Below are 24,143 nucleotides of genomic sequence, written 5' to 3'. Positions count from 1 at the left end.
TTTAGTAATTTTGGTGCCGGTGATTTTATTTATCATTCTTCAAACTATTCTTTGTTTTAAAAAAATTAAAAATATATTTTTTTATTTTTTTCTAAAAACACTTTAAAATAAAAAAACAAATGGACACTTGCTACAATGCTTGACCATTTCTAGGTAACACTAGGTAGGTGGTCTATGTGCATCACAGGCTAACTTTTTTTATTGCATAAAAATATTAAAAAAAGTTGAATATTTTTTAAAAAATTAAAAATATAATGTTCATGCTTCAAATGAGTTCAATAAACTTGATTAATTTAATAATATCATTAAAAAATAAGATATTAACAAAAAAAAAAACAAAAAAAAACAATGATTCTTTACAAAAGATGAACGTCTGCTAATATTATAAAAATATATTTTCATAATATTTTCAAAACGTCTCAATAATTTTATTTATTAATAAAATAAAAATTAAATAAAAATAAGATAATTGTATAGGAAAAAAAATTTAAAAATATGACAAAAAAAAATCAATTACTACTGATAACTTTTAAAATCGTAACCTAGATTATAATACCAAAATCACTATACATGAATGTTGCTAATGGCGCCAAAGTCTGGGATTATTGTTATTGTCTTGTAGGTTAATTTATGGGTAAAGTCCCAAGCTCTCCACTGTTTCTGCTGTGGCAAATACCCTATGGAGCTCGAATGGTCCTGTTGAAGTTTACTAGCTATGATAAAGTTATTTTCATACTCAGAAGTAATTTTTCCAATGAGATAACTTTGTTAATACTATACCCATTTGTATTGAGGAAAGGGAACCTTAGCTTGCAGAAACAAGAAAATATTCCAATATGGCTGCCTTTGTGGGTTATACTGTATTCTCAGGAGGGACTTTTCTTTTCCCTATTTTTTTCTCCTAGTGGTTTCTTTCACATCATTTATTTTAGTCTTCATGATTCATTACTGGGGCGTCATTGACTCATGACTTCGGATGGGATATTTTCCGAACTTGAAAGAATAGAAAACTAAATAAAATAAATCTAATTACATCACAGTTGGGTTAATTAATTTTGGATTGCATAAAAGAAAGATCGAAGAAAGGACTCGCAAGACTTCATTGACCTGATCATCTCGGAATTGGTCATATGATGAGTGTTTTCTGTCAGACTCTCTTAGCTATATATTGTCTACCAGGAAATGAAGTTGCACAACTAAAAATTAGCGGGGGCGAGTTGGTTTGGAGCTTCTTTGTATACATATATTAAGTTGGGTGGTGTACAGGAAATGAGACTTCAGAGGTGGGTGTTTTTGCTGATGATGTTGCTACTGGTGGCGGCAATAACAGGAGCAACAGCAAATCCAGATGTGAAAGATGGCTGCCAAGAAAGGTGTGGTGATGTTATTGTTCCTTACCCGTTTGGGATTGGGGAACAAAGATGTGCCATGAATGAAAACTTCTTTCTACATTGCAATTCCACTGATGATGGTCATCATGAACTGTGGTTTGGAGAGAACATACCTGCTCGCAATATATCATTGCTGAATGGCACAGTCACTGTAGGCATTGATCCATCGCTCTATTGCTATAACAAGTCAGGGAGGCAATCGCAGCTTTTCAATCAGTCCATCTCACTTGGATCAGGCCCCTTCACATTTTCAGACTCTCGAAATATGTTCACAGCAGTTGGTTGTGATACCATTGCCATGGTGACCAACATGGACGCAACATTCGGGGCTGCTTGTCTCTCTTTATGCACTAGAAATGTTACCATGTCAAAGAATAATTCCTGCTCAGGTTCTGGATGCTGCCAGACCTCGATTCCAAAGGGTCTCAAGTCTCTGGATATTACCATTCAGAGCTTTAACAACCACACGGATGTTTTCGAATTTAACCCCTGTGGCTTTGCATTCCTTGAGGACAAAGACTCCCTTGACCTGTCGGATTGGCCACTCTCTCGAACCCCAAAACCTAATGATACATCAAATGTTGTGATCGAATGGGTAGCTCAAACCGAGACATGCGAAAAGGCTCAGGCCAATAAGAGTTCATATGCTTGTGGCATCAATACAAATTGCAATTACTCTGATAATGGTCAAGGATATCGTTGCGCATGCAATGAAGGGTTCGAAGGAAACCCATATCTTGAAAAAGGATGCCAAGGTAAAGTGACAGATGCCTTCACTAGTTACGTAATTGAAATTAAAAGATGGTTCATTCTTATTCTCAGATATTGATGAAACAAAACAACTTCTAAATGCGTAGACCTGCCAGAACTTTTCTAGAATTTTTATTCGTGTAGACTATATTGTATTGAATTAAGGTCAATTCATGATTTGTTATGTCTGCAGATATTGATGAGTGCAAGTATCCTGAAACATACACATGTTATGGTAAATGCCACAACACCATTGGGGATTACGAATGTAAATGTTCACTTGGCATGCATGGTGATGGCAAAGTAGGTTGTCAAGGATTTGCTATCACTACCATTATAGCAGGTAAATGTCCTTTGCATTTTTCTTCTATACCAGTGGTTGCTATTGCTTGCTTTGATTGCTTCCAGAGCTCCATCTTTAGTACTCAGAGAACCAATAAGCTCCTGTTATTGGATTCTGCTTTGCATACATCCTTTATTCCTCCCTCTCAACACATGAGATTAGCATAGCCACTAAATATGGCATGGAAACGTTTCTGTTCAAGAGATTCATTTGTTTTCCATTGATTTTCTGTATGCAGTCGTAGGCGCCATAGTTTCCCTGGTGATTATTTGTCTATTGCTCTTCATGATCTTGAGTAAAAGAAGAAAGGACAAGAACTTCAGAGAAAATGGGGGAATGGTTTTAAAGCATCAAAGAGTAAGGATTTTCAGTGAGGCAGAGCTGACAAAAGCAACCAACAATTATGATGATGATAAAAAACTCGGGGAAGGTGGTTTCGGTTCAGTTTACAAAGGAGTTTTAGCAGACAATACAGTAGTTGCTGTCAAGAAGTCCAAGGGGGTGGACAAAGCTCAGATGAACGAGGATTTCCAACATGAAATCTGCGTTGTTTCACAGGTCAACCACAAGAACGTGGTAAAACTCCTGGGCCTGTGCTTGGAGACCAAAGTGCCATTACTAGTTTACGAGTTCATCTCAAATGGAACCCTTTTCAAGCACATCCATGACAAAAGGTCACAGGTATTGGCTTCCTGGAGCAATCGTCTAAGGATTGCATCGGAGGCTGCTCTTGCGCTTGATTATTTGCACTCTCTAGCAGACCCTCCAGTTATTCACGGAGATGTCAAGTCGGTGAACATTCTATTAGACGATAATTACACGGCAAAGGTAGCAGATTTTGGAGCTTCGGTGCTTATTTCTCCAGGCCAGACCAATATTTTAGCCACGAAAATACAAGGAACTTTCGGCTACCTGGATCCAGAGTATCTTATGACGGGTAATTTAACTGAAAAAAGTGATGTCTATAGCTTTGGAGTAGTTCTTGTGGAGCTTCTCACAGGGGAGAAGCCAAACTCAAATGCCAAGTCAGGAAAGAAACGGAACTTTATTCAGTACTTCAACTCAGCATTGGAAAATAATGATGTTTTTGGGATTTTGGATTTCCAAGCAGCTGATGAAGCTGAGATGGATGAGATAGAAGCTGTTGCAGAGCTTGCTAAAAGATGTCTGAATAGCACAGGAGTAAACCGCCCATCCATGAAGGAAGTGTCAGAGGAGCTTGCTAAGCTGAAAGCCCTTAATCAGAAATCATGGGCCCAGCAAAATAGCGATGAGACAGAGCACTTGCTAGGCGAATCATCACAATCTTTCCGCAACAACGCAAGTCCTCCCACGAGTCAATCCCAAACTGTCATATCCTTGGAGATTGAAAACTACACCGATAGCATTTAAAATTGGAATTTGCCAAGGAAACATGCTGCACTTTCGGAGGGCCAAGAAATTGTTGTCAAGCGTGTACTAAATAGTTTGTTTGATTAAGTTGCAGCTTTATTGGTAGTGATTGAGTATTATTGTCTCCAGGATCCTGCAAGCTCAACATGTTTCTGGATTTATCCTTTCTTTTTTCATCATGTAAAGTAAAAATTGTGGGTTTACAGGATAAAGATCATAATAAAGCGATTAATTTACCTTGCATGGTAGATTTTGTGGAACCATGGACCGAAATGCCATTCCTGAGATGTGATATAAAGATCATAATAAAGCGATCAGCATGATTTTGGACTTCAACGTAGCATTTAATTGAACTTTGTGATTGTAGCGGAATTTCTGGACTTCAATAAGGAACCCATCTTTGGTTCACTTATTCAAGGACTTGCATTCTCATGGAGAAGAGTGATGATTTGCCTGGCAAAGATTATATCTCCACTATTTTTCTGACCGCACAAGCATTCATGAAGTGCTGTTAGCCTAGATAACTCGTCAGATACTTCATGCTTGGTGTTGACCAAGAATGACTCTAGAAGCAAAACAAAATCTCAGCAGAATGTGAGTTTGTTTACAGTATTAGAGTTTGTTTCTTGTTGCTAGTCTAATGGCTATTTTTATTCCATGTAACAGAAAATCAGATATCCTAGGAAAATATCTTGCAATTCTGTTTTTTCTTATTGTATAAATAATTGTATTGAAAATCAATAAAGTAATGTGTTCTGCTGCAACTACAACAACAAAATTTTGTTTTCTCTTCAATATATATAACAAATTGGTATCAGAGTTAATTTTCTTGAGGGACTTGTGAGATTGAGAGATCCTAAATACAACCTTCAAATACTTGTGAGATTGAGAGAGCCTAAACACAACCTTCAAATACTTTTCATCTAAACACAACACATCCAGTATGAACTTAAAAATACCATTTACTACAGTTGCACCTCCAATATTTGATGGGATCAATTATCAAGTATGGGCTGTTAGAATTGAAGCCTATCTTGATGTTAATGATCTATGCTAATGATCTATGGGAAGCAATTGAACGAGTATATGAAGTGCCAACTCTGTTAGACAATCCAACAGTTGCACAAATCAAAAATCACATAGAGAAGAAGTAGAGAATATCAAAAGCAAAAGCAACACTGTTTGCAGCAGTCTCACCCATCATTTTTTAGCGGAATTAATTATGTATCTATCAGGAAAATACAATCTCATGGCTTGTTTTCTCTGAACAAGAATTTCGCAACGTCTACTGTTAGAATAAGTTTAGGGTTTTGACTTCAATTATTGCCTTAAAATAGAGCAGTTGAAATTTAATAAATAAATCTGCATTCTAACACCGTTACAACACCTACGTAATTTTAATTGTGATGTTTTGGAAAAATAAATTGGAAAAGGCACTTGGAGGCTTAAATATAGGTATAAATAAATAAGATGTATTGTTATAATTGAATAAAGCTTGACAAATATAAATAGAATAAAAAAAATAAAAAGAGGAAAATCTAATTTGAGAGAAAGAGAACAGGCACGAGAGAAGAAAAGGGAGAAAGAAGAATAGAGAAGAGGGAAAGAGATAAAGGAATCAGAAGATAGGTAAAGAAAATAAGTTTAAAATATGAGATTGTTATGTATAATTATGTTATTTAGCTTTGATTTTTTGTTTTGTTGAAGATTAGAGTTTTGAAGATTTTACTTTGGGTTTGATTGATTAATTAATTGTTTTATTACTGATTTATTTAGTTGATTTTAAAAAATTTTAAATAAAAATCATTTTTCATTTGTGTTTTTTATTGTTTTCCAAGCTTAATCAGTATTCTTCTTGATTTTGATGCTGTAGGAGTGCATTTTAAAAATGTCATGGCTTACATCTATGGTATCTTGACATGAAGGTGATCGTGGGGATGATGATTATGATGATGACGGACCTCGTGAGGCAGATTTGGAGGGAAGGGTTGAGAAATACATAGGTGTGAAAGTGAAGGTCTGCGTTTATTTTTCTGCAGAAATGTGGATACAGAAAATCTAAAGTGCTGTTGGTGTGTAGTTATGTGTGCCCTGTATTGTATTTAGCTATTGTTTATTAATCAGATGTAACCATTGGAGGTGATCCTTAATTACTTTGTTCGCTAGACATGATTCGTCGCCTGGCTGATATGGCAAACACACAATTTATAACCACCACTTTCAGGCCAGAACTTGTGAAGGTTGCTGACAAGTTATATGTGGTGACACACAAAAACAGGGTGAGCCGTGTCAATGTTGTCTCCAAGGAAGATGCACTAGATTTTATCGAGCACGACCAAAGAACCGGCGCGAGCATGTGTTCTCGATGAAGGGGCAGCATGAAGTCCATGGCACTGCAGTATTTCAAAGAGGTATGAAAGCCATTTCAACCCCTGTTGTGAATGCTACTGCTTTGAGCAAGTTTCCCCGCTTTGCTGAAATCTTAGCTTAATACTGTTCCTTGAAATCACATGCAACTCTCACCTACGTAGAAAAGGTGTTCAGTTACTTGAGGTCAAGGAAAGTCTTGAGTGTTTGGCAGTGTATGATCTTCTACGAATTACTCGCATGTAATAAAAAAAGAAAAGAATCTTGAAAGAAGAAATTGTATGCATGGTTTGTCCTCTGCTTTGTTGCAAGCATAGTTGTTAAACATCCCTTTTGTTTTGAGTAAAGACGGCGAGGGCTTGTTTGGAAACGATGTTTTAACCTACTAAAAAACATAAAAAAAAATGATTGCTCATTTTCAAATTGATTAAAAAAAATTTAATTTAAAGAAAAAAAAATTTAAAATCTTTAAAAACGTTTTTTGAAAGAAGAAGAAGACAAACATACTTTATGTTCATTCTTAAAAGTAAATTTTCCAATGAAAAAACAACCCATTTGTAATGAGAAAAAAGGGATAAATTGTGCAATTGGAACACAAAATTAAAAATGAGAAAAAAGGGATAAATTGTGCAATTAGAACACAAAATTAAAAAAATTAACGAATTATATAGAAGCAAAAAAATTTGACAAAATAACATAGTTTGACGATGTCATGTTTTAAAAATACGACATGGTCAAGCTATGTTGTTTCTGGCTCAACCAGTCAACCAGTTCGTAAAGATCAGTGAAACTAGTCAACAGATTCCAAAAAATAACAAGAAAAATCTCAAATTTATCAAAACCATAAGGTCTCGGCGAGATTTTTTATATTCAAAGATCCGACAATCTATTTAGCTATGCAGTAGCTACAATAAAAAAAATAGCCCCTAGAAACTCTTGTAAAATTTTAAGCGTAATCCAATGGTCGGATCAAAATTTACAACTCTTTTGAACAGTTGTTCTGATATGGCATAACCAGATCTCTTTTTACGCTTAGATCTATTCCATTAGTTTATAAATATTTTTGCTAGATCTTTCATATAATTTGTTTGGAACAATAATCTTTAGAGATTTTAATTATTTTTTATTTTTAAAAGAATTGGCCTCATGGGACCACAGACGTCAGTTCCCTGGCTCTGCCCATTCACAAGGACTCGATTCTATGTCCAAATTAACATCACATCCCAGAGGATGTGGTCACCACCCAAGATATTGTCTTCGGAGAGGTGGACAGACAGGGAGGGAACAGTACAAGATGCCAACGACGAAGTTGAGCGGTCGGAGTAAGAGCATCACAGAAAGATGAGCAGCTGAACCAGTGCTTAAAAGCTAGCTGGGAAAGAACCCTTTCCTTTTCTGTCGTCCAAACAACTTTAATTTATAATTTTATTATTAAAATATCCAATTCCACTAGACTTTTCTTACATCACATTTGGGTTAAATTTTGGTTTAAGATACTTTTTCTTTCCCTTCTCCATCTCCCTCATGTCACGTCATGTTATCTCCCCTTTGGGCCCCGTTTGTTTACTGGAAAGTAGTTTTCTTTTGGAAAGTGAATTCCAGAAAAATAAATTCTGGGAAAGTGAATTATTTTTCGATGTTTGGTAGTATAATGGAAAATAAGTTGGAAAACACTTTCCAGTGTTTGCTTATGTTATGGAAAATGAGCTGGAAAATAACTTATTAATGTTTTATTTTTTTCAAGTTTATTAAAATAATGAGGAACAAATCTTACAAATTAAAAAGTTGAATGAGAATGAAATTGAAAAAAAATAATTTCATAAATTATCTCAAATAAAATAAATAATAATCAAAATAATAGAGATCAAATCTAAAAAATAAAAAAAATTCAAAGATGAAAAAATTAAAATAATAATAATTAACATTTCATAAATTATTTCAAATACAATAAGTAACAATTAAAAGAATGAGGACCAAATTTGATAGATAAAAAAATTCAATTAAAAAATGAAAAAGGAAAAGCAAATAACAATTAAAAGGGAAAACATTTTCCTGGAAACCAAACCAAATTTTTCTTTGACTGGAAAGTGTTTTCCGTTGACCGGAAAGTATTTTCGTTGACCGGAAAGTGTTTTCCGTTGACCAAATTTCCTAATGGCAAACAAACACAGGAAAGTTTGGAAAGTGGTTTCCCGGAAAGTGAATTCCGGGAAACAAACATGGCCTTAACCATCCTCTTGAATCTTATTTGTTTAACACTGAATCTTTATAAATTTTGATGTTGCATTGATTTCAGACTAAACAACCATTGCTTCCAATAATTTTTTTAATGTTGGCAAAACTGTGGGATATATCACAAACGTTGAGGATGAGGAGAGTGTGAAAGGATGGAAGAACTGCAGTTTTTCAAAGAGGTATGAGAGCCTTTTTCAACCCCTCTTGTGAATGCTGCTGCTGCTGCTTTGAGCAAGTTTAATCATCAAGATACTAAAACTAAACAGAGATAGCAAAGTAACACAATTAAAAAAGTAATTGAAAAACTAGCACCCTTTGAGTTTGTATTAATTAACCTACTAATCATTAAGATACTCTCCTAATTAATTCACTAATTAATTACATCAATGATAACAGCAGCAGCAGCAAAACAACAATGAAGAAATGATTAGTGATAATAATAATGATATTCTTCTTGTTACAAATTATTAATTACATTTCAGGTATTATAATATATTTAAGAGGGGATTTCATTAATTCAGATTTCAAATTTGTAGGCATATCATGGGCTGAAAATGACCTGGGAAAGGTGCTGCCAAAGCTCCCATGTCCATGTTAAATCTTTTCCACTCCTGAGATAATTAAAGATATCATTTAGTAATTTTGGTGCCAGTGATTCACTTCACATTTAGCAGTCTGTTAACATATGTTTTTTAAATTACTTTTACTTAAAAATATATTAAAATATTTTTTTATTTTTTAAATTTTATTTTTAACATTAACACATAAAAACTATCTAAAAATACTAAAAACTTAATGAAAAATAAAAAATAATCTTTTTAATTTTTTTCAAAAACACTATGGAAAGAAAAAATAAATGGACGCTTGGTACAACTAATTAGGTGGTCTATGCTATACCGAGGGTTAATTTTTTTTATAGCATAAAAAAAATAAAAAAGAATTAAATATTTCTTAAAAAATAAAAAATATAATGTTTAGGTAATTAACTCAAATGAGTTTAATAAACCTGGTTAATTTAATAATATCATTAAAAAATAAGATACCAACAACAAATAAAACGAAAAAAAAATCAATACAAAAAATAAACGCTTACTAATATTATGAAAATATATTTTCATAATATTCCCCAAACATCTCAATGATTTTATTTCTTAACAAAATAAAAATTAAATGAGAATAGGATAATTGTATAGAAAGAAAAATAATAAAAAAATATGAATTTAAAATAATAGAACAAAAAAAAATTTAATTACTATTATTTTTTTAAATTATAATCTAGATTATAATACCGAAATCACTAAACATAAATGTTGCTAATGGCGCCAAAGTCTGGGATTATTGTCTTGTAGGTTAATTTATGGGTAAAAGTCCCAAAGGCTGTTCTTGTTGAAGTTTACTATGATAAAGTTATGTTCATTCTCAGAAGTAAATTTTCCATGCCCATTTTTATTGAGGAAAGGGAACCTTAGCTTGCAAAAACAAGAAAATATTCCAATATGGCTGCCTTTTGTGGGGTATACTGTATTCTCAGGAGGGACTTTTCTTTTCCCTGTCTGTTTCTCCTATTGGTTTCTTTCACACCATTCATTTTAGTCTTCACGATTCATTGACTCATGACTTCGGATGGGATATTTTCCGAACTTGAAAGAATAGAAATCTTAATACAATAAATCTAATTACGTCACATTTGGGTTAATTTTGGATTGCTATAAAAGAAAGATCGAAGAAATGACTCGCAATTGACTTCATTGACCTGATCATCTATGTCATCTGATGAGTGTTTTCTGTTAGTCTCTCTTTGCTATATATTGTCTACCAGGAAATGAAGTTGCACAATTAAAAATTAGCGGGAGAGAGTTGGTTCGGAGCTTCCTTGTATACATATATTAAGTCGGGTGGTGGTGTATAGAAAATGATACTTCAGAGGTGGGTGTTTTTGCTGATGATGTTGCTACTAGTGGCTGCAGTAACAGGAGCAACAGCAAATCCAGATGTGAAACCTGGCTGCCAAGAAAGGTGTGGGGATGTTATTGTTCCTTTCCCGTTTGGGATTGGGGAACAAAGATGTGCCATGAACGAAAACTTCTTTCTAGACTGCACTTCCACTGATGATGGTCATCATGAACTGTGGTTTGGAGAGAACATGCCTGCTCGCAATATATCATTGCTGAATGGCACAGTCACTGTAGGCATTTTTGCATCGTTCGATTGCTATGACAAGTCAGGGCGGAGGTCGCGGATTTTCAATCAGTTTATCTCACTTGGATCAGGCCCCTTCACAATTTCAGACTCTCGAAATGTGTTCACAGCTGTTGGTTGTGACACCACTGCCATGGTGACCGACGAGGAGGTGACATTCGGGTCTGCTTGTCTCTCTTTATGCACTAGAAATGTTACCATGTCAAAGAATAATTCCTGCTCAGGTTCTGGATGCTGCCAGACCTCGATTCCAAAGGGCCTCAAGTCTATGAATATTACCATTCAGAGCATTAGCAACCACGTGGATGTTTCCGAATTTAACCCCTGTGGCTTTGCTTTCGTTGAGGACATAGACTCCCTTGACCTGTCGGATTGGCCACTCTCTCGTACTCCAACAGATTTGGAAACATCAAATGTGGTGATCGAATGGGTAGCTCAAACCGAGACATGCGAAAATGCTCAGGGCAATAAGAGTTCATATGCTTGTGGCATCAATACAAATTGCTACTAATCCGATAATGGTCAAGGATATCGTTGCGCATGCAATGAAGGGTTCGAATTAAGGAAACCCATATCTTGAAAAAGGATGCTGTTAGAAGTCTAGGCGCGGGGCGCGCCAACGAAGGCACATTGCCTAGAATTCGGCAGCGATGGACTGCGGCAGAAACGAATTCGGCAGGCAGCGTGCAAGGGTCTGTGCAAATCTTTGAGCTGGCGACTTGGCATGGACGTGGGGCTTAGACAATGGACTTTCTAAGTCAGCAGCTGACACAGCAAGGCAGACAATTGGGGCTGCTATGAGGGCAGGCAGAATCATGGGTGGAGGGGCCAGATAATGGAGGACAAAGTGCTTCACCAACCCACTAAGGATAATGGGGAAGGTAGTGCTCCACTAGTCCATGTAAAGGGTGATCATGCGGGAGATAATGCTCCACTATGCCCCGAAATTAGGGGATTATGGGTGAGGATGGAATCTCACATTTGGCTATAAATAGGCTGCCAAGCCTCTGCTGTGTAGCATGCGATTTGTGCATAGCACACACCATTTTTGTGTATTCCTTTGTTGACGAGATAAATAAAGGTTGAGAGGGATTCTTGTAAAACTCTAGTGTGCTTGTGTTGCTTGTGTTTATTTGTTGTCTACGACGAGGCGAGTGTGAGAACCTCCTTGAGTGAGCGAAACACATAGTCGTAGGAAAACACGAGTGAAAGGGTGAGGCAAGGCTGAGTCTAGTTGGGGCTAGACTGCCGCATTGGGTTAAGTTTAGTTGCGAAAAATTTAACCCCGTGACAGATGCCAAGGTAAAGTGACAGATGCCTTCACTAGTTGAGTGATTGAAATTAAAATACTGTTCATTCCTCTTCTCAGATATACTTGAAACAAAACAACTTCAAAATCCACAGTTATAGTAAATTCATAATTTGGTAAAACGAAACAACTCCTCAGAACTTCTTAGAACTTTCACTGTGTTGAATTAATGTAAATTCGTAATTTGTTATGTTCACAGATATCGATGAGTGCAGGGATGGCAAGAGATACCCATGTCATGGTAAATGCCATAACACCATTGGGAATTACGAATGTAAATGTCCACTTGGCATGCATGGTGATGGCAAGAGAGGTTGCCTTGGGTTTCGCATCATCACAATTATTATTGCAGGTAATTAATGTCATTCGTATGCATCCACTTCTTACGTGGCAGTGGCACGTATTCCTTGTTTTTCAATTATCCTATATGTAATTTATGCAAGCATATTGAGTGGCTGATTGGTTTTGAAATTGTGTTTTTTAAAATTTTATATTTTTAAAAAATTATTTTTTATATTTTTATATTGTTTTAATATATTAATATTAAAAATAATTTTAAAAAATAAAAAATATTATTTTAATATATTTTAAAATAAATAATAAAATAATGTTATAAGACTTGCCAACACTGTATAGCTACGAAATAAAATGACCCCTAATAAAACAACCCTAAAGATAAAAATACAAAACTACCATTCCCCACTTCTCTCTCCACCAGATACCAGCCGCCACAGATCCACCATCCCAGCCACCATAGCCAGACGAACCATCCGCGCCACTCTTCCTCCAAACCATCAAATCCACGCCAACTCCAGCTGGAAATCCACAGATGGACTGTCTCCTTCTTCCTCCTTTCATCCTGACAGCAGTAGCCTCACAAAACACCCGAACTCCTCCGAAAAACCAACCACCTGATCTCCTCGCAATTTCTAGCAGCAGCACCGTGACCAGCTGTGCCACTCTCCTCGACACCATGAAAATCGACGCCAAAACTAGCTATGTTAGTTTTGTTCATCTAATTCACTTTGCTAGGTTTTATAATTCAGTTTAATTTCAGTTCAATTACAAAATTAGACGAATCGAAAAACTGGTTTATTTTTTATTTTAAAAAATATTCAAAATATGAAAATCTATCATAGAATTTTATTTGAAAATAATTGAAAAGTGATAGCCCCTTCTCTCGCCAATGCTTTGTTGCATATGCCACTCAAAGTCAATATTTAATGACAAGTTATTCTCTCATAGGATAAAATAAATAAATAAATAAATAAAAGTGGATCATCCTTTTCTTTCTTGAAAATCTCATGAAACATAAAAAATAAATTTCTTAAAATAAATTTAAATTTTTTAAAACTTTAAAGGAATAATTTTTTTGCCTCGAAAAACTATGACAAAACCTATTTGAAGATGCTCAACCATTTAAAATTTTGTATAAAGCTTTAGAAATTAAAAAAATTATAATTTTTGAAAATGTTATAGAAATAAGAAAATTTCAATACTGCTCATCGATTAACTTTTGTTTGCAATATAATAATGATTAATGACTCAATCGGTATATAATTAGATATTCATATCTATTATATTATGACTTATAGATTTTTTATAATTAATGAAAATATACTTTTAGATTGAGCTATTTATCTTACTAGATTTAGAGACCGTTTTGGGAACACAGTAAAACTCTAATATACTTTTGTCGCTTCTGATTTTGAGAACGCATATAGAGTACTACATTTCCAAATATACTTTTGTTGCTTCTGATTTTGAGAACGCATATACTACTGCATTCCCAAAATGGACTCTTAATATGAACATTAAATAATGATCAATCATGAAATTATTATTTTTTAATTTTTTTTTGAGAAATGCAGCTGTTGTTGGAGTTGTTGGAGTGTTGTTACTGGTTAGTGGTAGCTGGTGGCTATACAAAACCATGGAGAAAAGGAAGAGCATCAAACTGAAACAGAAGTTTTTCAGACAGAATGGTGGTCTACTGTTACAGCAACATTTATCCTCAAGTGATCAAGGTGGTATTTCCAAAACCAAAGTATTTAGCTCAGAGGAGTTGGAAACTGCCACAGATGGTTTCAATGTGAATAGGATACTTGGTCAAGGTGGCCAAGGTACCGTGTACAAAGGGATGCTAGCAGATGGAGTAATTGTTGCGGTCAAAAGGTCCACAATGGTGGGTGAAGAAAACCTTGAAGGATTCATCAACGAGGTCTGTATTCTTTCACAAATCAACCAAAGAAATATAGTCAGGCTACTTGGTTGCTGTTTGGAGGCAGAAGTTCCTCTTTTAGTTTATGAATTTATTCCTAATGGAACTCTTTCCGAGTATCTCCTTCGCCAAAACGAGGAGTTCCCTTTATCATGGGAAATGAGATTACAGATTGCTGCTGAAACTGCCGGAGCACTTTGCTATCTTCACTCAGCAGCTTCCATTCCAATTTATCATCGAGATATAAAGTCCACCAACATACTCTTAGATCACAAGTATCGAGCAAAGATTGCTGATTTCGGGACTTCAAGATCACTCTCCGTTTATCAAACTCATTTGACGACTAGTGTGCAAGGCACCTATGGTTACTTGGACCCAGAATACTTTTGGTCCAGTCAGTATACAGATAAGAGTGATGTTTATAGTTTTGGAGTAGTTCTTGCTGAGCTCTTAACTGGACAAAAAGCAATTCTTACAAACGAGTCACAAGAACGCAAAAACTTGGCTGCACATTTTGTTCTTTTGATGGAAGAGAACAGAATTTTAGATATTGTTGATGCTCAAATTAAGGAGCACTGCCCCAAGGAGGATGTCATCTGTGTAGCTAATATTGCAATGAGATGCTTGAATTTGAATGGAAAAAAGCGACCGACAATGAAACAAGTCACATCAGAGTTGGAGAGGATCATTCAATTGTCACAAAAGAAGAACGTTCAACAAAATAACGAAGAAGCTGAGAGCATCACGGCTGAAGTAGTCAGTGCGTGGGATGATGCTTCTACATCAATTACTTGCAGCAGTTTTCAAGTTGATCAGGCTCTATCATCATCTGACGTCGAACCTTTGGTCCCTTTCAAGACTTGGTGATCCATTAATAAGAAACGTGTCTCGACTCTGTAAGTTTTTCCTTTTTCTTTTTTCCTAATGTTCTTGGATAAACTTAAGACCATTTGTTTCGGTATTTGTTTTTGCGAAAATGCTTTAAGCCATCGTTGTCACTGTTTTTTCTTCTATATAAATCTTGCTCACGTTCTCCTTAATCTTATTATTTCTCTTCTCCCCTCGGGAAAATATAGCAAATCACAAGAAGAAATGGAGTGATCTTGGTGTGCCTAGAAGGGACATCTTTGAATGCTTGAGTTTCTGGGTCATCCACTGAAGGAGAACGGAAACTGGTTTGTTACAGTCCCTCCTCAGATTGTTGCTAATGGAATCAAAGGCTGGGATTATTGTCTTGTAGGCTAATTTATGGGTAAAAGTCCCAAGCTCTCCTCTGTTTCTGTTATGGCAAATACCCTATGGTGGCCGGATGGTCCTGTTGAAGTTAAAGTTATGTTCATTCTTTTAAGTTGGTTTAAATTTAATTAGATGATAAAAGAATATGCAACAACTACAAACAAACAATTCTTAAATAAAAAACATGAAACCATGTGAAAAAATTCATAGAGCTGCAAAATTAGATAAAAAAGGATAAAAATCTAATTCAACTAGAGATATTGCAATAAATATGTAATATAGATAATAAAGGGCGAGCCAAACTCTGGTGTGCTGCAAAACTCATAACTCAGGTAATGAGATCGGAATAATTTTATATAAAAAAATCAAAGAAAACAACAAAGTCAATTCTTGAAAATAAACACTAATGCTGAATGATGATGAAATAAATAATAAAGGGCAAGTCAACATGTGGTGTGACGCAAAATTCATGATTCATGTTATGAGATCGGGATAATTCTATAGAAAAAAATCAAAGAAAACAACATGGTGAATTCTTAAAAAAAAAAAAACACTAATACTAAATGATGGAATTGAAAAAAAAATAAGTAAAAAAAATATATCAACCAACATCAACTTTTCAAATATGTACTCTGGGTTATTAAACTAGAAGCATCATGCATGAAAAAATGGTGAAGCATAATCCCTAACAAATTAATTAAACGTTGAAGAATAAAACAGAGGGTAAAAATTAACAACACAAAAGAATCTAAAATAAAAAATAGTAATTAAAAGAATGATGGTGAAAATTAAAATAAAAAATAAATTAGAGGGCAATTAAAAGTTTTTGAATGGAGGGTTAAATTTAAAAGAAAAATACCTCCAACAAAAAAATAAAAGAATGAGAACCAATTTTTTTAAAAAAATAACACATCATAAACTTTGATGGAAAGATAAAATTGAAAACTAATAAAACTTTTATAAAAAAGCCAATGAAAAAAATTAAAAATTAAAAGAATAACTATCAAATTAAAAAAAATGACCAATTATAATTAAAGAAATAAATTGCAAAGAAATAAAACGGCCAAGAAAAAAACTAAAAAATAGTCCTTCGATAATTATCATCACAATTTACTGATAAAATTATTTTATTAGGAATTTTATTGGTTTTAGATGAATTTCTAGTAGTGTAAAGACGTTGGACATGGTATTTCTGATGATGTGCTCAGGTTTTGGAAGATTTATATATGCAGAGAGAGAGAGAGAGAGGAGAAAGTAACAGAGAGGCAACCATGCATGCACGTATACAGCAGGCTATTGATAATAACAATCGATGAACATTACAATGTTATTGTTTTTGTAGTCATTAGTTTGATTTAAATGATAGATCGTTACAAACATCGATCAGTATTCTTCATCTGTCTAAAAAAGAAATAAAAATACAAAATGACACGATAATAGAATTTTCAATCGATCGAGTGCAATAACTATGAGTAGTTTGATATATATGGTAGATAGACGCTAGCAATGTGATTGAGCAAAGAACAAACGAACAATTTATGCACCGGCCTGTTAGGCTATTGGGGGCGATTATTCAATACAAATCATCAGCAGATTGAAAGAGAGAGTAGGGGGAAAGTAAAACATAAGAAGAATAACAAGTAAAGAATGGTAATTATGGAGCCCATCCTCAAGGCGTAAGACCAGCCTTGAGAGCTTGAACGGTGGCAACATCAGTCTTGAAGACCTTGGCCAAGATGTTATCGTCAATGCTGGTGGCGAAAAGGGTGGTAGGAAGTGATACGGTCCCTGCACTAGCACTTCCGGAAGCAGAGATTGCGAGAGCTGAATTCTGAGAATCCGCGTTGTATTGGAAGTGGACAAGACCCTTAGGGAACATGAACATGTCACCAGACTGTAGAGTCTGGGTGAAGAGCTTGTTGGTCGTAAAAATAATTTATTAAAAAAATAAAAAATGCTTTAAAAGTAAAATTTTCGTTCGTTCTCAAAAGTAAACAAACACACTTTGTTAGTTCTCAGAAGTAAAATTTTCCAAAGAGAAAACATTGCCATTTGTATTTGAGGAAAAGGGAACCTGGCTTGCAGAAAGAATAAAATATTCCAAAATGGCTGCCTCTGTGGTGGGGTATCCCGATAGAACTGTATTCTCAGGATGGAGTTTTCTTTTTATTGTCTGTTTCTCCTATATATAGTTTCCTTCACAACATTTATTATAGTCTCCATGATTGAGCACTGGGGCCTCTTTGACAAATGACTTACGATGGGATATTTTTCAATAGGAATATAAATAAATAAAAGAAAGACAGAATTTTTAAAAAGAAGTGGTCTCATGGAACCACAGATGTCAGTTTCTCCTATATATAGTTTCCTTCACAACATTTGTTTTAGTCTTCAGGCCTCATTGTCTAATGACTTAGGATGGGATATTTTCCAATAGGATTAAATAAAATAATACAAGAAAGACTGAATTTTCCAAAAGAATTATCCTAATGAGATATTTATTTCTTATTATTTAATTTAGTTAAGTCTAGAGTGCAGTTGAGTTTGATGTTGAGTCCAATAATTATACATGGTATCAGGTTAAGACTTGTTCTTAATTTGTTGATTTACAGCCAAGTATTTTAGCTTAAGAATAGGTCTTCAGCTTGGGTTGTTAGCTGAATATCAGCATAAGTAGTTATGTTATTTTTATGATTTGAGTGCTGATAATTCGGTCAGTTGTTATTCCTAATTATATTTAAAATCTTCTTGTTAATGAAAAAAACATCAAAAACATTTACCATCAATTAAATATTCGAGACCGTGGATTTCCTCGAATTAATCATACTCTGTATTCTAGTTGAACTCGACAAACTCTCACCTATACGTAGAAAAGGTGTTCAGTACTTACTTGAGGTTAAGGAAAGTCTTGAGTGTTTGACAGTGTATGATCATCTTCTACGAATTACTCGCATGTAATAAAAAAGGAAAAGAATCTTGAAAGAAGAAATTGTATGCATCTGCTTTGTTTCAAGCATAGTTGTTAAACATCCCTTTTGAGTAAAGACTGCGAGGGCTTGTTTGGAAACGCTGCAGTTTCAAAACGATTAAAATATATATATAAAAAAAAAGAATTTAAAGAAAAAGAATTCAAAAACCTTTAAAAACGCTTTGTGAAGAAGAAAACTAACACGCTTTATGTTCATTTTCAAAGAGTAAATCTTCCAATGAGATCTACAACATACCTTGAGGAAAAGGGAACCTAAAGAATAAAATATTCCAAAATGGCTGTCTCTGTGGTGGGGTATCCCCCGATAGAACTGTATTATGAGGATGGAGTTTTCTTTTCATTGTCTGTTTCTCCTATATATATATATATATATATATATATATATATATATATATATATATATATATAGTTTCCTTCACAACATTTGTTTTAGTCTTCAGGCCTCATTGTCTATTGACTTAGGATGGGATATTTTCCAATAGGATTAAATAAAATAATACAAGAAAGACTGAATTTTCCAAAAGAATTGGGGCCACAGACGTCGGTCTACACCACTCACATGCCAGCGGATGTGGTCACCATAAGATACCAACGAAGAAGTTGAGAGGTCGGAGTAAGAGCATCACAGAAAGAAGAGTACCTGAACCAAGAGGGGTTTTTTTTAACACAGTAAATAAAAAAATCATCAAAGTAACACAATTAAAAATAATAATTGAAAAACTAGTACCCTTTGAGTTTGTATTAATTAACCTACTAATCATTAAGATACTCTCCTAATTAATTCACTAATTTATTACATCAATAATAACAACAGCAGCAGCAAAACAACAATGAAGAAATGATTAGTGATAATAATAATAATAATAATAATAATAATAATAATAATAATAATAATGGTATTTTTAACAGAAATAGTTCTGTTTCTTGTTACAAATTATTAATTACATTTCAGGTATTATAATATATTTAAGAGGGGATTTCATTAATTCAGATTTCAAGATTTGTAGGCATATCATGGGCTGAAAATGACCTGGGAAAGGTGCTGCCAAAGCTCCCATGTCCATGTTAAATCTTTTCCACTCCTGAGATAATTAAAGATATCATTTAGTAATTTTGGTGCCAGTGATTCACTTCACATTTAGCAGTGTGTTAACATATGTTTTTTAAATTACTTTGCACTTAAAAAAAAATTTAAAATATTTTTTATTTTTTAAATTTTATTTTTAATATTAATACATCAAAACGATCTAAAATTAAATACTAAAAAATTAATTTAAAATAAAAATAATTTTTTTATTTTTTTCAAAAACACTTTAAAACAAAAAACACAAATGGATACTTGGTACAATGCTTGACCACTTCTAGGTAGCACTGGTTCAATGGTCTGTGCTATGTCACATGCTAACTCTTTTTTTATCGCACAAAAAATATTAAAAAAAGTTAAATATATCTTAAAAAAATTAAAAATATAACGTTCAGGAAATTGATTCAAATGAATTTAGTAAACTTGATTAATTTAATAATATCATTAAAAAATAAGATATCAACAACAAATAAAACGGGAAAAAAAACAATAATTATTTGTAAAAGATATCGATGAATGTTTGTCAATATTATAAAAATATATCTTTATGATATTTTCAAAACGTCTCAATAATCTTATTTTTTAACAAAATAAAAATTAAATGAGAATAAATTAATTGAATAAAAAAATATATAAATCTAAAAAAAATAAAACAAAAAAATCAATTACTACTGTTAACTTTTTAAACCGTAACTGGATTATAATACCTTAGCTTGCAGAAACGAGAAAATATTCCAATATGGCTGCCTGTGTGGGGTATACTGTATTCTATGGAGGGACTTTTCTTTTCCCTGACTGTTTCTCCTATTGGTTTCTTTCGCATCATTTATTTTAGTCTTCATGATTCATTACTGGGCCTCATTACAGAAAGAATAGATTCGTTGACCTGATCATCTCAGAATTGGTCATATGATGAGTGTTTTCTGTCAGTCTCTCTTAGCTATATATTGTCTACCAGGAAATTATGAAGTTGCACAATTAAAAGTTAGCGGGAGAGAGTTGGTTTGGAGCTTCTTTGTATACATATATTAAGTTGGGTGGTGGTGTATAGAAAATGATACTTCAGAGGTGGGTGTTTTTGCTGATGATGTTGCTACTAGTGGCTGCAACAACAGCAAATCCAGATGTGAGAGATGGCTGCCAAGAAAGGTGTGGGGATGTTATTGTTCCTTACCCGTTTGGGATCGGGGAACGAAGATGTGCCATGAATGAAAACTTCTTTCTAGATTGCAATTCCACTGATGATGGTCATCATGAACTGTGGTTTGGAGAGAACATGCCTGCTCGCAATATATCATTGCTGAATGGCACAGTCACTGCAGGCGTTTATATATCGTTCGATTGCTATCACAAATCAGGGCTGCAGGACAGGCTTTTCAACTCGTATATGATACTTGGATCAGGCCCCTTCACATTTTCAGACTCTCGAAATATGTTCACAGCAGTTGGTTGTGATACCGTTGCCACGGTGACCAACGAGGAGGTGACATTCGGGGCTGCTTGTCTCTCTTTATGCACTAGAAATGTTACCATGTCAAAGAATAATTCCTGCTCAGGTTCTGGATGCTGCCAGACCTCGATTCCAAAGGGTCTCAAGTCTCTGAATATTACCATTCAGAGCACTGACAACCACAAGAATGTTTCCGAATTTAACCCTTGTGGCTTTGCTTTCCTTGAGGACAAAGACTCCCTTGACCTGTCGGATTGGCCACTCTCTCGAACTCCAACAGATTTTGAAACATCAAATGTTGTGATCGAATGGGTAGCTCAAACCGAGAAATGCGAAAAGGCTCAGGCCAATAAGAGTTCATATGCTTGTGGCATCAATACAAATTGCTATTACTCCGATAATGGTCAAGGATATCGTTGCGCATGCAATGCAGGATTCGAAGGAAACCCATATCTTGAACAAGGGTGCCAAGGTAAAGCGACAGATGCCTTCAGTAGTTACGTAATTGAAATTAAAAGATTGTTCATTCTCAGATATTGATAAAACAAAACAACTTCTAAATGCGTAGACCTGCCAGATTTTTTCTAGAATTTGTATTCGTGTAGACTAAATTGTATTGAATTAAGGTAAACTCATAATTTGTTATGTTTGCAGATATTGATGAGTGCAAGGATCCCAAGAAATACACATGTCATGGTAAATGCCACAACACCATTGGAGATTACGAATGTAAATGTTCTCTTGGCATGCATGGTGATGGCAAAATAGGTTGTCAAGGATTTGCTATCACTACCATTATAGCAGGTAAATGTCCTTTGCATTTTTCTTCTATACCAGTGGTTGCTATTGCTCTCTTTGACTGCTTCCAGAGCTACATCTTTAGTACTCGGAGAACCAATAAGCTCCTGCTATTGGATTCTGCTTTGCATACATCCTTTATTCCCCCCTCTCAACACATGAGATTAGCATAGCCACTAAATATGGCATGGAAACGTTTCTGTTCAAGAGATTCATTTGTTTTCCATTGATTTTCTGTATGCAGTCGTAGGCGCAATAGTTTCCCTGGTGATTATTTGTCTATTGCTCTTCATGATCTTGAGTAAAAGAAGAAAGGACAAGAACTTCAGAGAAAATGGGGGAACGGTTTTAAAGCATCAAAGAGTAAGGATTTTCAGTGAGGCAGAGCTGACAAAAGCAACCAACAATTATGACGATGATAAAAAAATCGGGGAAGGTGGTTTCGGTTCAGTTTACAAAGGAATTTTAGCAGACAATACAGTAGTTGCTGTCAAGAAGTCCAAGGGGGTGGACAAAGCTCAGATGAACGAGGATTTCCAACATGAAATCTGCGTCGTTTCACAGGTCAACCACAAGAACGTGGTAAAACTCCTGGGCCTGTTCTTGGAGACCAAAGTGCCATTACTAGTTTACGAGTTCATCTCAAATGGAACCCTTTTCAAGCACATCCATGACAAAAGGTCACAGGTATTGGCTTCCTGGAGCAATCGTCTGAGGATTGCATCGGAGGCTGCTCTTGCGCTTGATTATTTGCACTCTCTAGCAGACCCTCCAGTTATTCACGGGGATGTCAAGTCGGTGAACATTCTATTAGACGATAATTACACGGCAAAGGTAGCAGATTTTGGAGCTTCGGTGCTTATTTCTCCAGGCCAGACCAATATTCTAGCCACCAAAATACAAGGAACTTTCGGCTACCTGGATCCAGAGTATCTTCTGACGGGTAATTTAACAGAAAAAAGTGATGTGTATAGCTTTGGGGTAGTTCTTGTGGAGCTTCTCACTGGAGAGAAGCCAAACTCAAATGCCAAGTCAGGAAATAAACGGAACTTTATTCAGTACTTCAACTCAGCATTGGAAAATAATGATCTTTTTGGAATTTTGGATTTTCAAGCTGCTGATGAAGCTGAGATGGATGAGATCGAAGCTGTTGCTGAGCTTGCTAAAAGATGCCTGAATAGCATAGGAGTAAACCGCCCATCCATGAAGGAAGTGTCCGAGGAGCTTGCTAAGCTGAAAGCCCTTAATCAGAAATCATGGGCCCAGCAAAATAGCGATGAGACAGAGCACTTGCTAGGCGAACCATCACAATCTTTCCGCAACAACGCAAGTCCTCCCACGAGTCAATCCCAAACTGTCATATCCTTTGAGATTGAAAACTACACCGATAGCATTTAAATTTTGAATTTGCCAAGGAAACATGCTGCACTTTCGGAGGGCCAAGAAACTGTTGTCAAGCGTGTACTTAATAGGTTGTTTGATTAAGTTGCAGCTTTATTGGTAGTGATTGAGTATTATTGCCTCCAGGATCCTGCAAGCTCAACATGTTTCTGGATTTATCCTTTCTTTTTTCATCATGTAAAGTAAAAATTGTGGGTTTACAAGATAAAGATCATAATAAAGCGATCAATTTACATGGTAGGTTTTTCTGAAGGACTTGCATTATCATGGAAAGTGAGTGCTGATTTGCCTAGCAAATTCTCTTTCTCTTCACTGTTTTTCTGATCCCGCAAGTCTTCATGGAGTGCTGTTAGCCAAGCAAATGCTTGGCCTCATGGAGTGCTGCTATTTATACATCTTTTTTGCAAGCTCAGCTACGAAATCTAGGAATTTTTTTTTCTTGAAAAGCTAGGACTGAAAGAATGTGAAAATACTGCATTTTTGTATTGCTAAATTGAATGAAACAGGAGGCCGTAGGTTACAATAGTTATACAGGGTGATAATTCTAGTCTAAGTAGGAAACCTATTCCAACAAGGAAATCTCAGTGATTGTAATACAATAGGAAAACTATGATTAGCTGTATCTTTCCTTTAACACTCCCCCTCAAGTTGGAGTGTGAATGTCAATTACACCTAACTTGTGAAGATGAGACTGGAACAATGGTGCAGGCAGTGGTTTGGTGAAGATATCGGCAACTTGGTGTTTTGTTTGCACGTGAGCTGTCCGGATTTCTCCATTATGAATTTTCTCACGAACAGTATGGCAATCTAATTCAATGTGTTTAGTCCGTTCATGATAAACTGGGTTGGCTGCAATGTAGAGTGCTGCCTGGTTGTCACAAAACAAGGTGGCAGGTTGATTGTGCTGCACTTGGAGATCATTTAGGAGGTATCGCAGCCAAGTGAGTTCACAAGTGGTGGCTGCCATGGAACGATACT

General features: G+C 35.0%; 3 protein-coding genes across 5 annotated transcripts in view; all 3 read left to right on the top strand.

Moving 5' to 3' along the window:
- LOC7460108 (structural maintenance of chromosomes protein 3) overlaps positions 1-6,260 on the top strand; it is a 38,988-nt gene extending 32,728 nt beyond the window's left edge. Inside the window, exon 29 of the mRNA XM_052455588.1 lies at positions 6,043-6,260. Within this exon, the coding sequence (XP_052311548.1) occupies positions 6,043-6,245 (203 nt within the window). The 3' untranslated portion in view covers positions 6,246-6,260. The remainder of the gene's footprint in view (positions 1-6,042) is intronic.
- Positions 1,061-15,555, top strand: LOC7460112 (wall-associated receptor kinase-like 8). 3 transcript variants are annotated; one of them, XM_052455592.1, is made up of 5 exons: positions 1,061-2,146; positions 12,186-12,338; positions 13,858-14,207; positions 14,379-15,103; positions 15,284-15,555. In XM_052455592.1, the coding sequence occupies exons 1-4, from the start codon at positions 1,270-1,272 to the stop codon at positions 15,072-15,074; spliced, it is 2,076 nt and encodes a 691-aa protein (XP_052311552.1). In that variant the 5' UTR covers positions 1,061-1,269; the 3' UTR covers positions 15,075-15,103; positions 15,284-15,555. The 3 variants fall into 3 exon arrangements, with proteins under 3 accessions (XP_052311552.1, XP_052311551.1, XP_024464374.1); XM_052455591.1 differs by having other exon boundaries at positions 1,062-2,146; positions 13,858-15,103; XM_024608606.2 differs by lacking the exons at positions 12,186-12,338; positions 13,858-14,207; positions 14,379-15,103; positions 15,284-15,555 and adding exons at positions 2,335-2,484; positions 2,723-4,136 and having other exon boundaries at positions 1,075-2,146.
- On the top strand, positions 10,232-23,405 carry LOC7478600 (wall-associated receptor kinase 2). The gene is made up of 4 exons (XM_052455593.1): positions 10,232-10,494; positions 20,666-21,438; positions 21,621-21,770; positions 22,009-23,405. The coding sequence occupies exons 1-4, from the start codon at positions 10,391-10,393 to the stop codon at positions 23,160-23,162; spliced, it is 2,181 nt and encodes a 726-aa protein (XP_052311553.1). The 5' UTR covers positions 10,232-10,390; the 3' UTR covers positions 23,163-23,405.
- The last annotated feature ends 738 nt before the right edge of the window (positions 23,406-24,143 follow it).

This window comes from Populus trichocarpa, chromosome 9, assembly GCF_000002775.5.
Source record: "Populus trichocarpa isolate Nisqually-1 chromosome 9, P.trichocarpa_v4.1, whole genome shotgun sequence".
Classification (NCBI taxonomy): Eukaryota; Viridiplantae; Streptophyta; class Magnoliopsida; order Malpighiales; family Salicaceae; genus Populus; species Populus trichocarpa.
Note: the sequence above shows the minus strand (reverse complement) of the source record. Positions and strands in the feature narration are given on the sequence as shown.

Bases quoted from the DNA above. Each gene is read 5' to 3' on its own strand.
- LOC7460112 (XM_052455591.1), top strand. From the start codon at position 1,270: ATGAGACTTCAGAGGTGGGTGTTTTTGCTGATGATGTTGCTACTGGTG. The intron at 2,147-12,185 runs GTAAAGTGACAG...TTATGTTCACAG, and splicing joins TCTTGAAAAAGGATGCCAAG to ATATCGATGAGTGCAGGGAT. The intron at 12,339-13,857 runs GTAATTAATGTC...TGAGAAATGCAG, and splicing joins CATCACAATTATTATTGCAG to CTGTTGTTGGAGTTGTTGGA.
- LOC7478600 (XM_052455593.1), top strand. From the start codon at position 10,391: ATGATACTTCAGAGGTGGGTGTTTTTGCTGATGATGTTGCTACTAGTG. The intron at 21,439-21,620 runs GTAAAGCGACAG...TTATGTTTGCAG, and splicing joins TCTTGAACAAGGGTGCCAAG to ATATTGATGAGTGCAAGGAT. The intron at 21,771-22,008 runs GTAAATGTCCTT...TTCTGTATGCAG, and splicing joins TATCACTACCATTATAGCAG to TCGTAGGCGCAATAGTTTCC.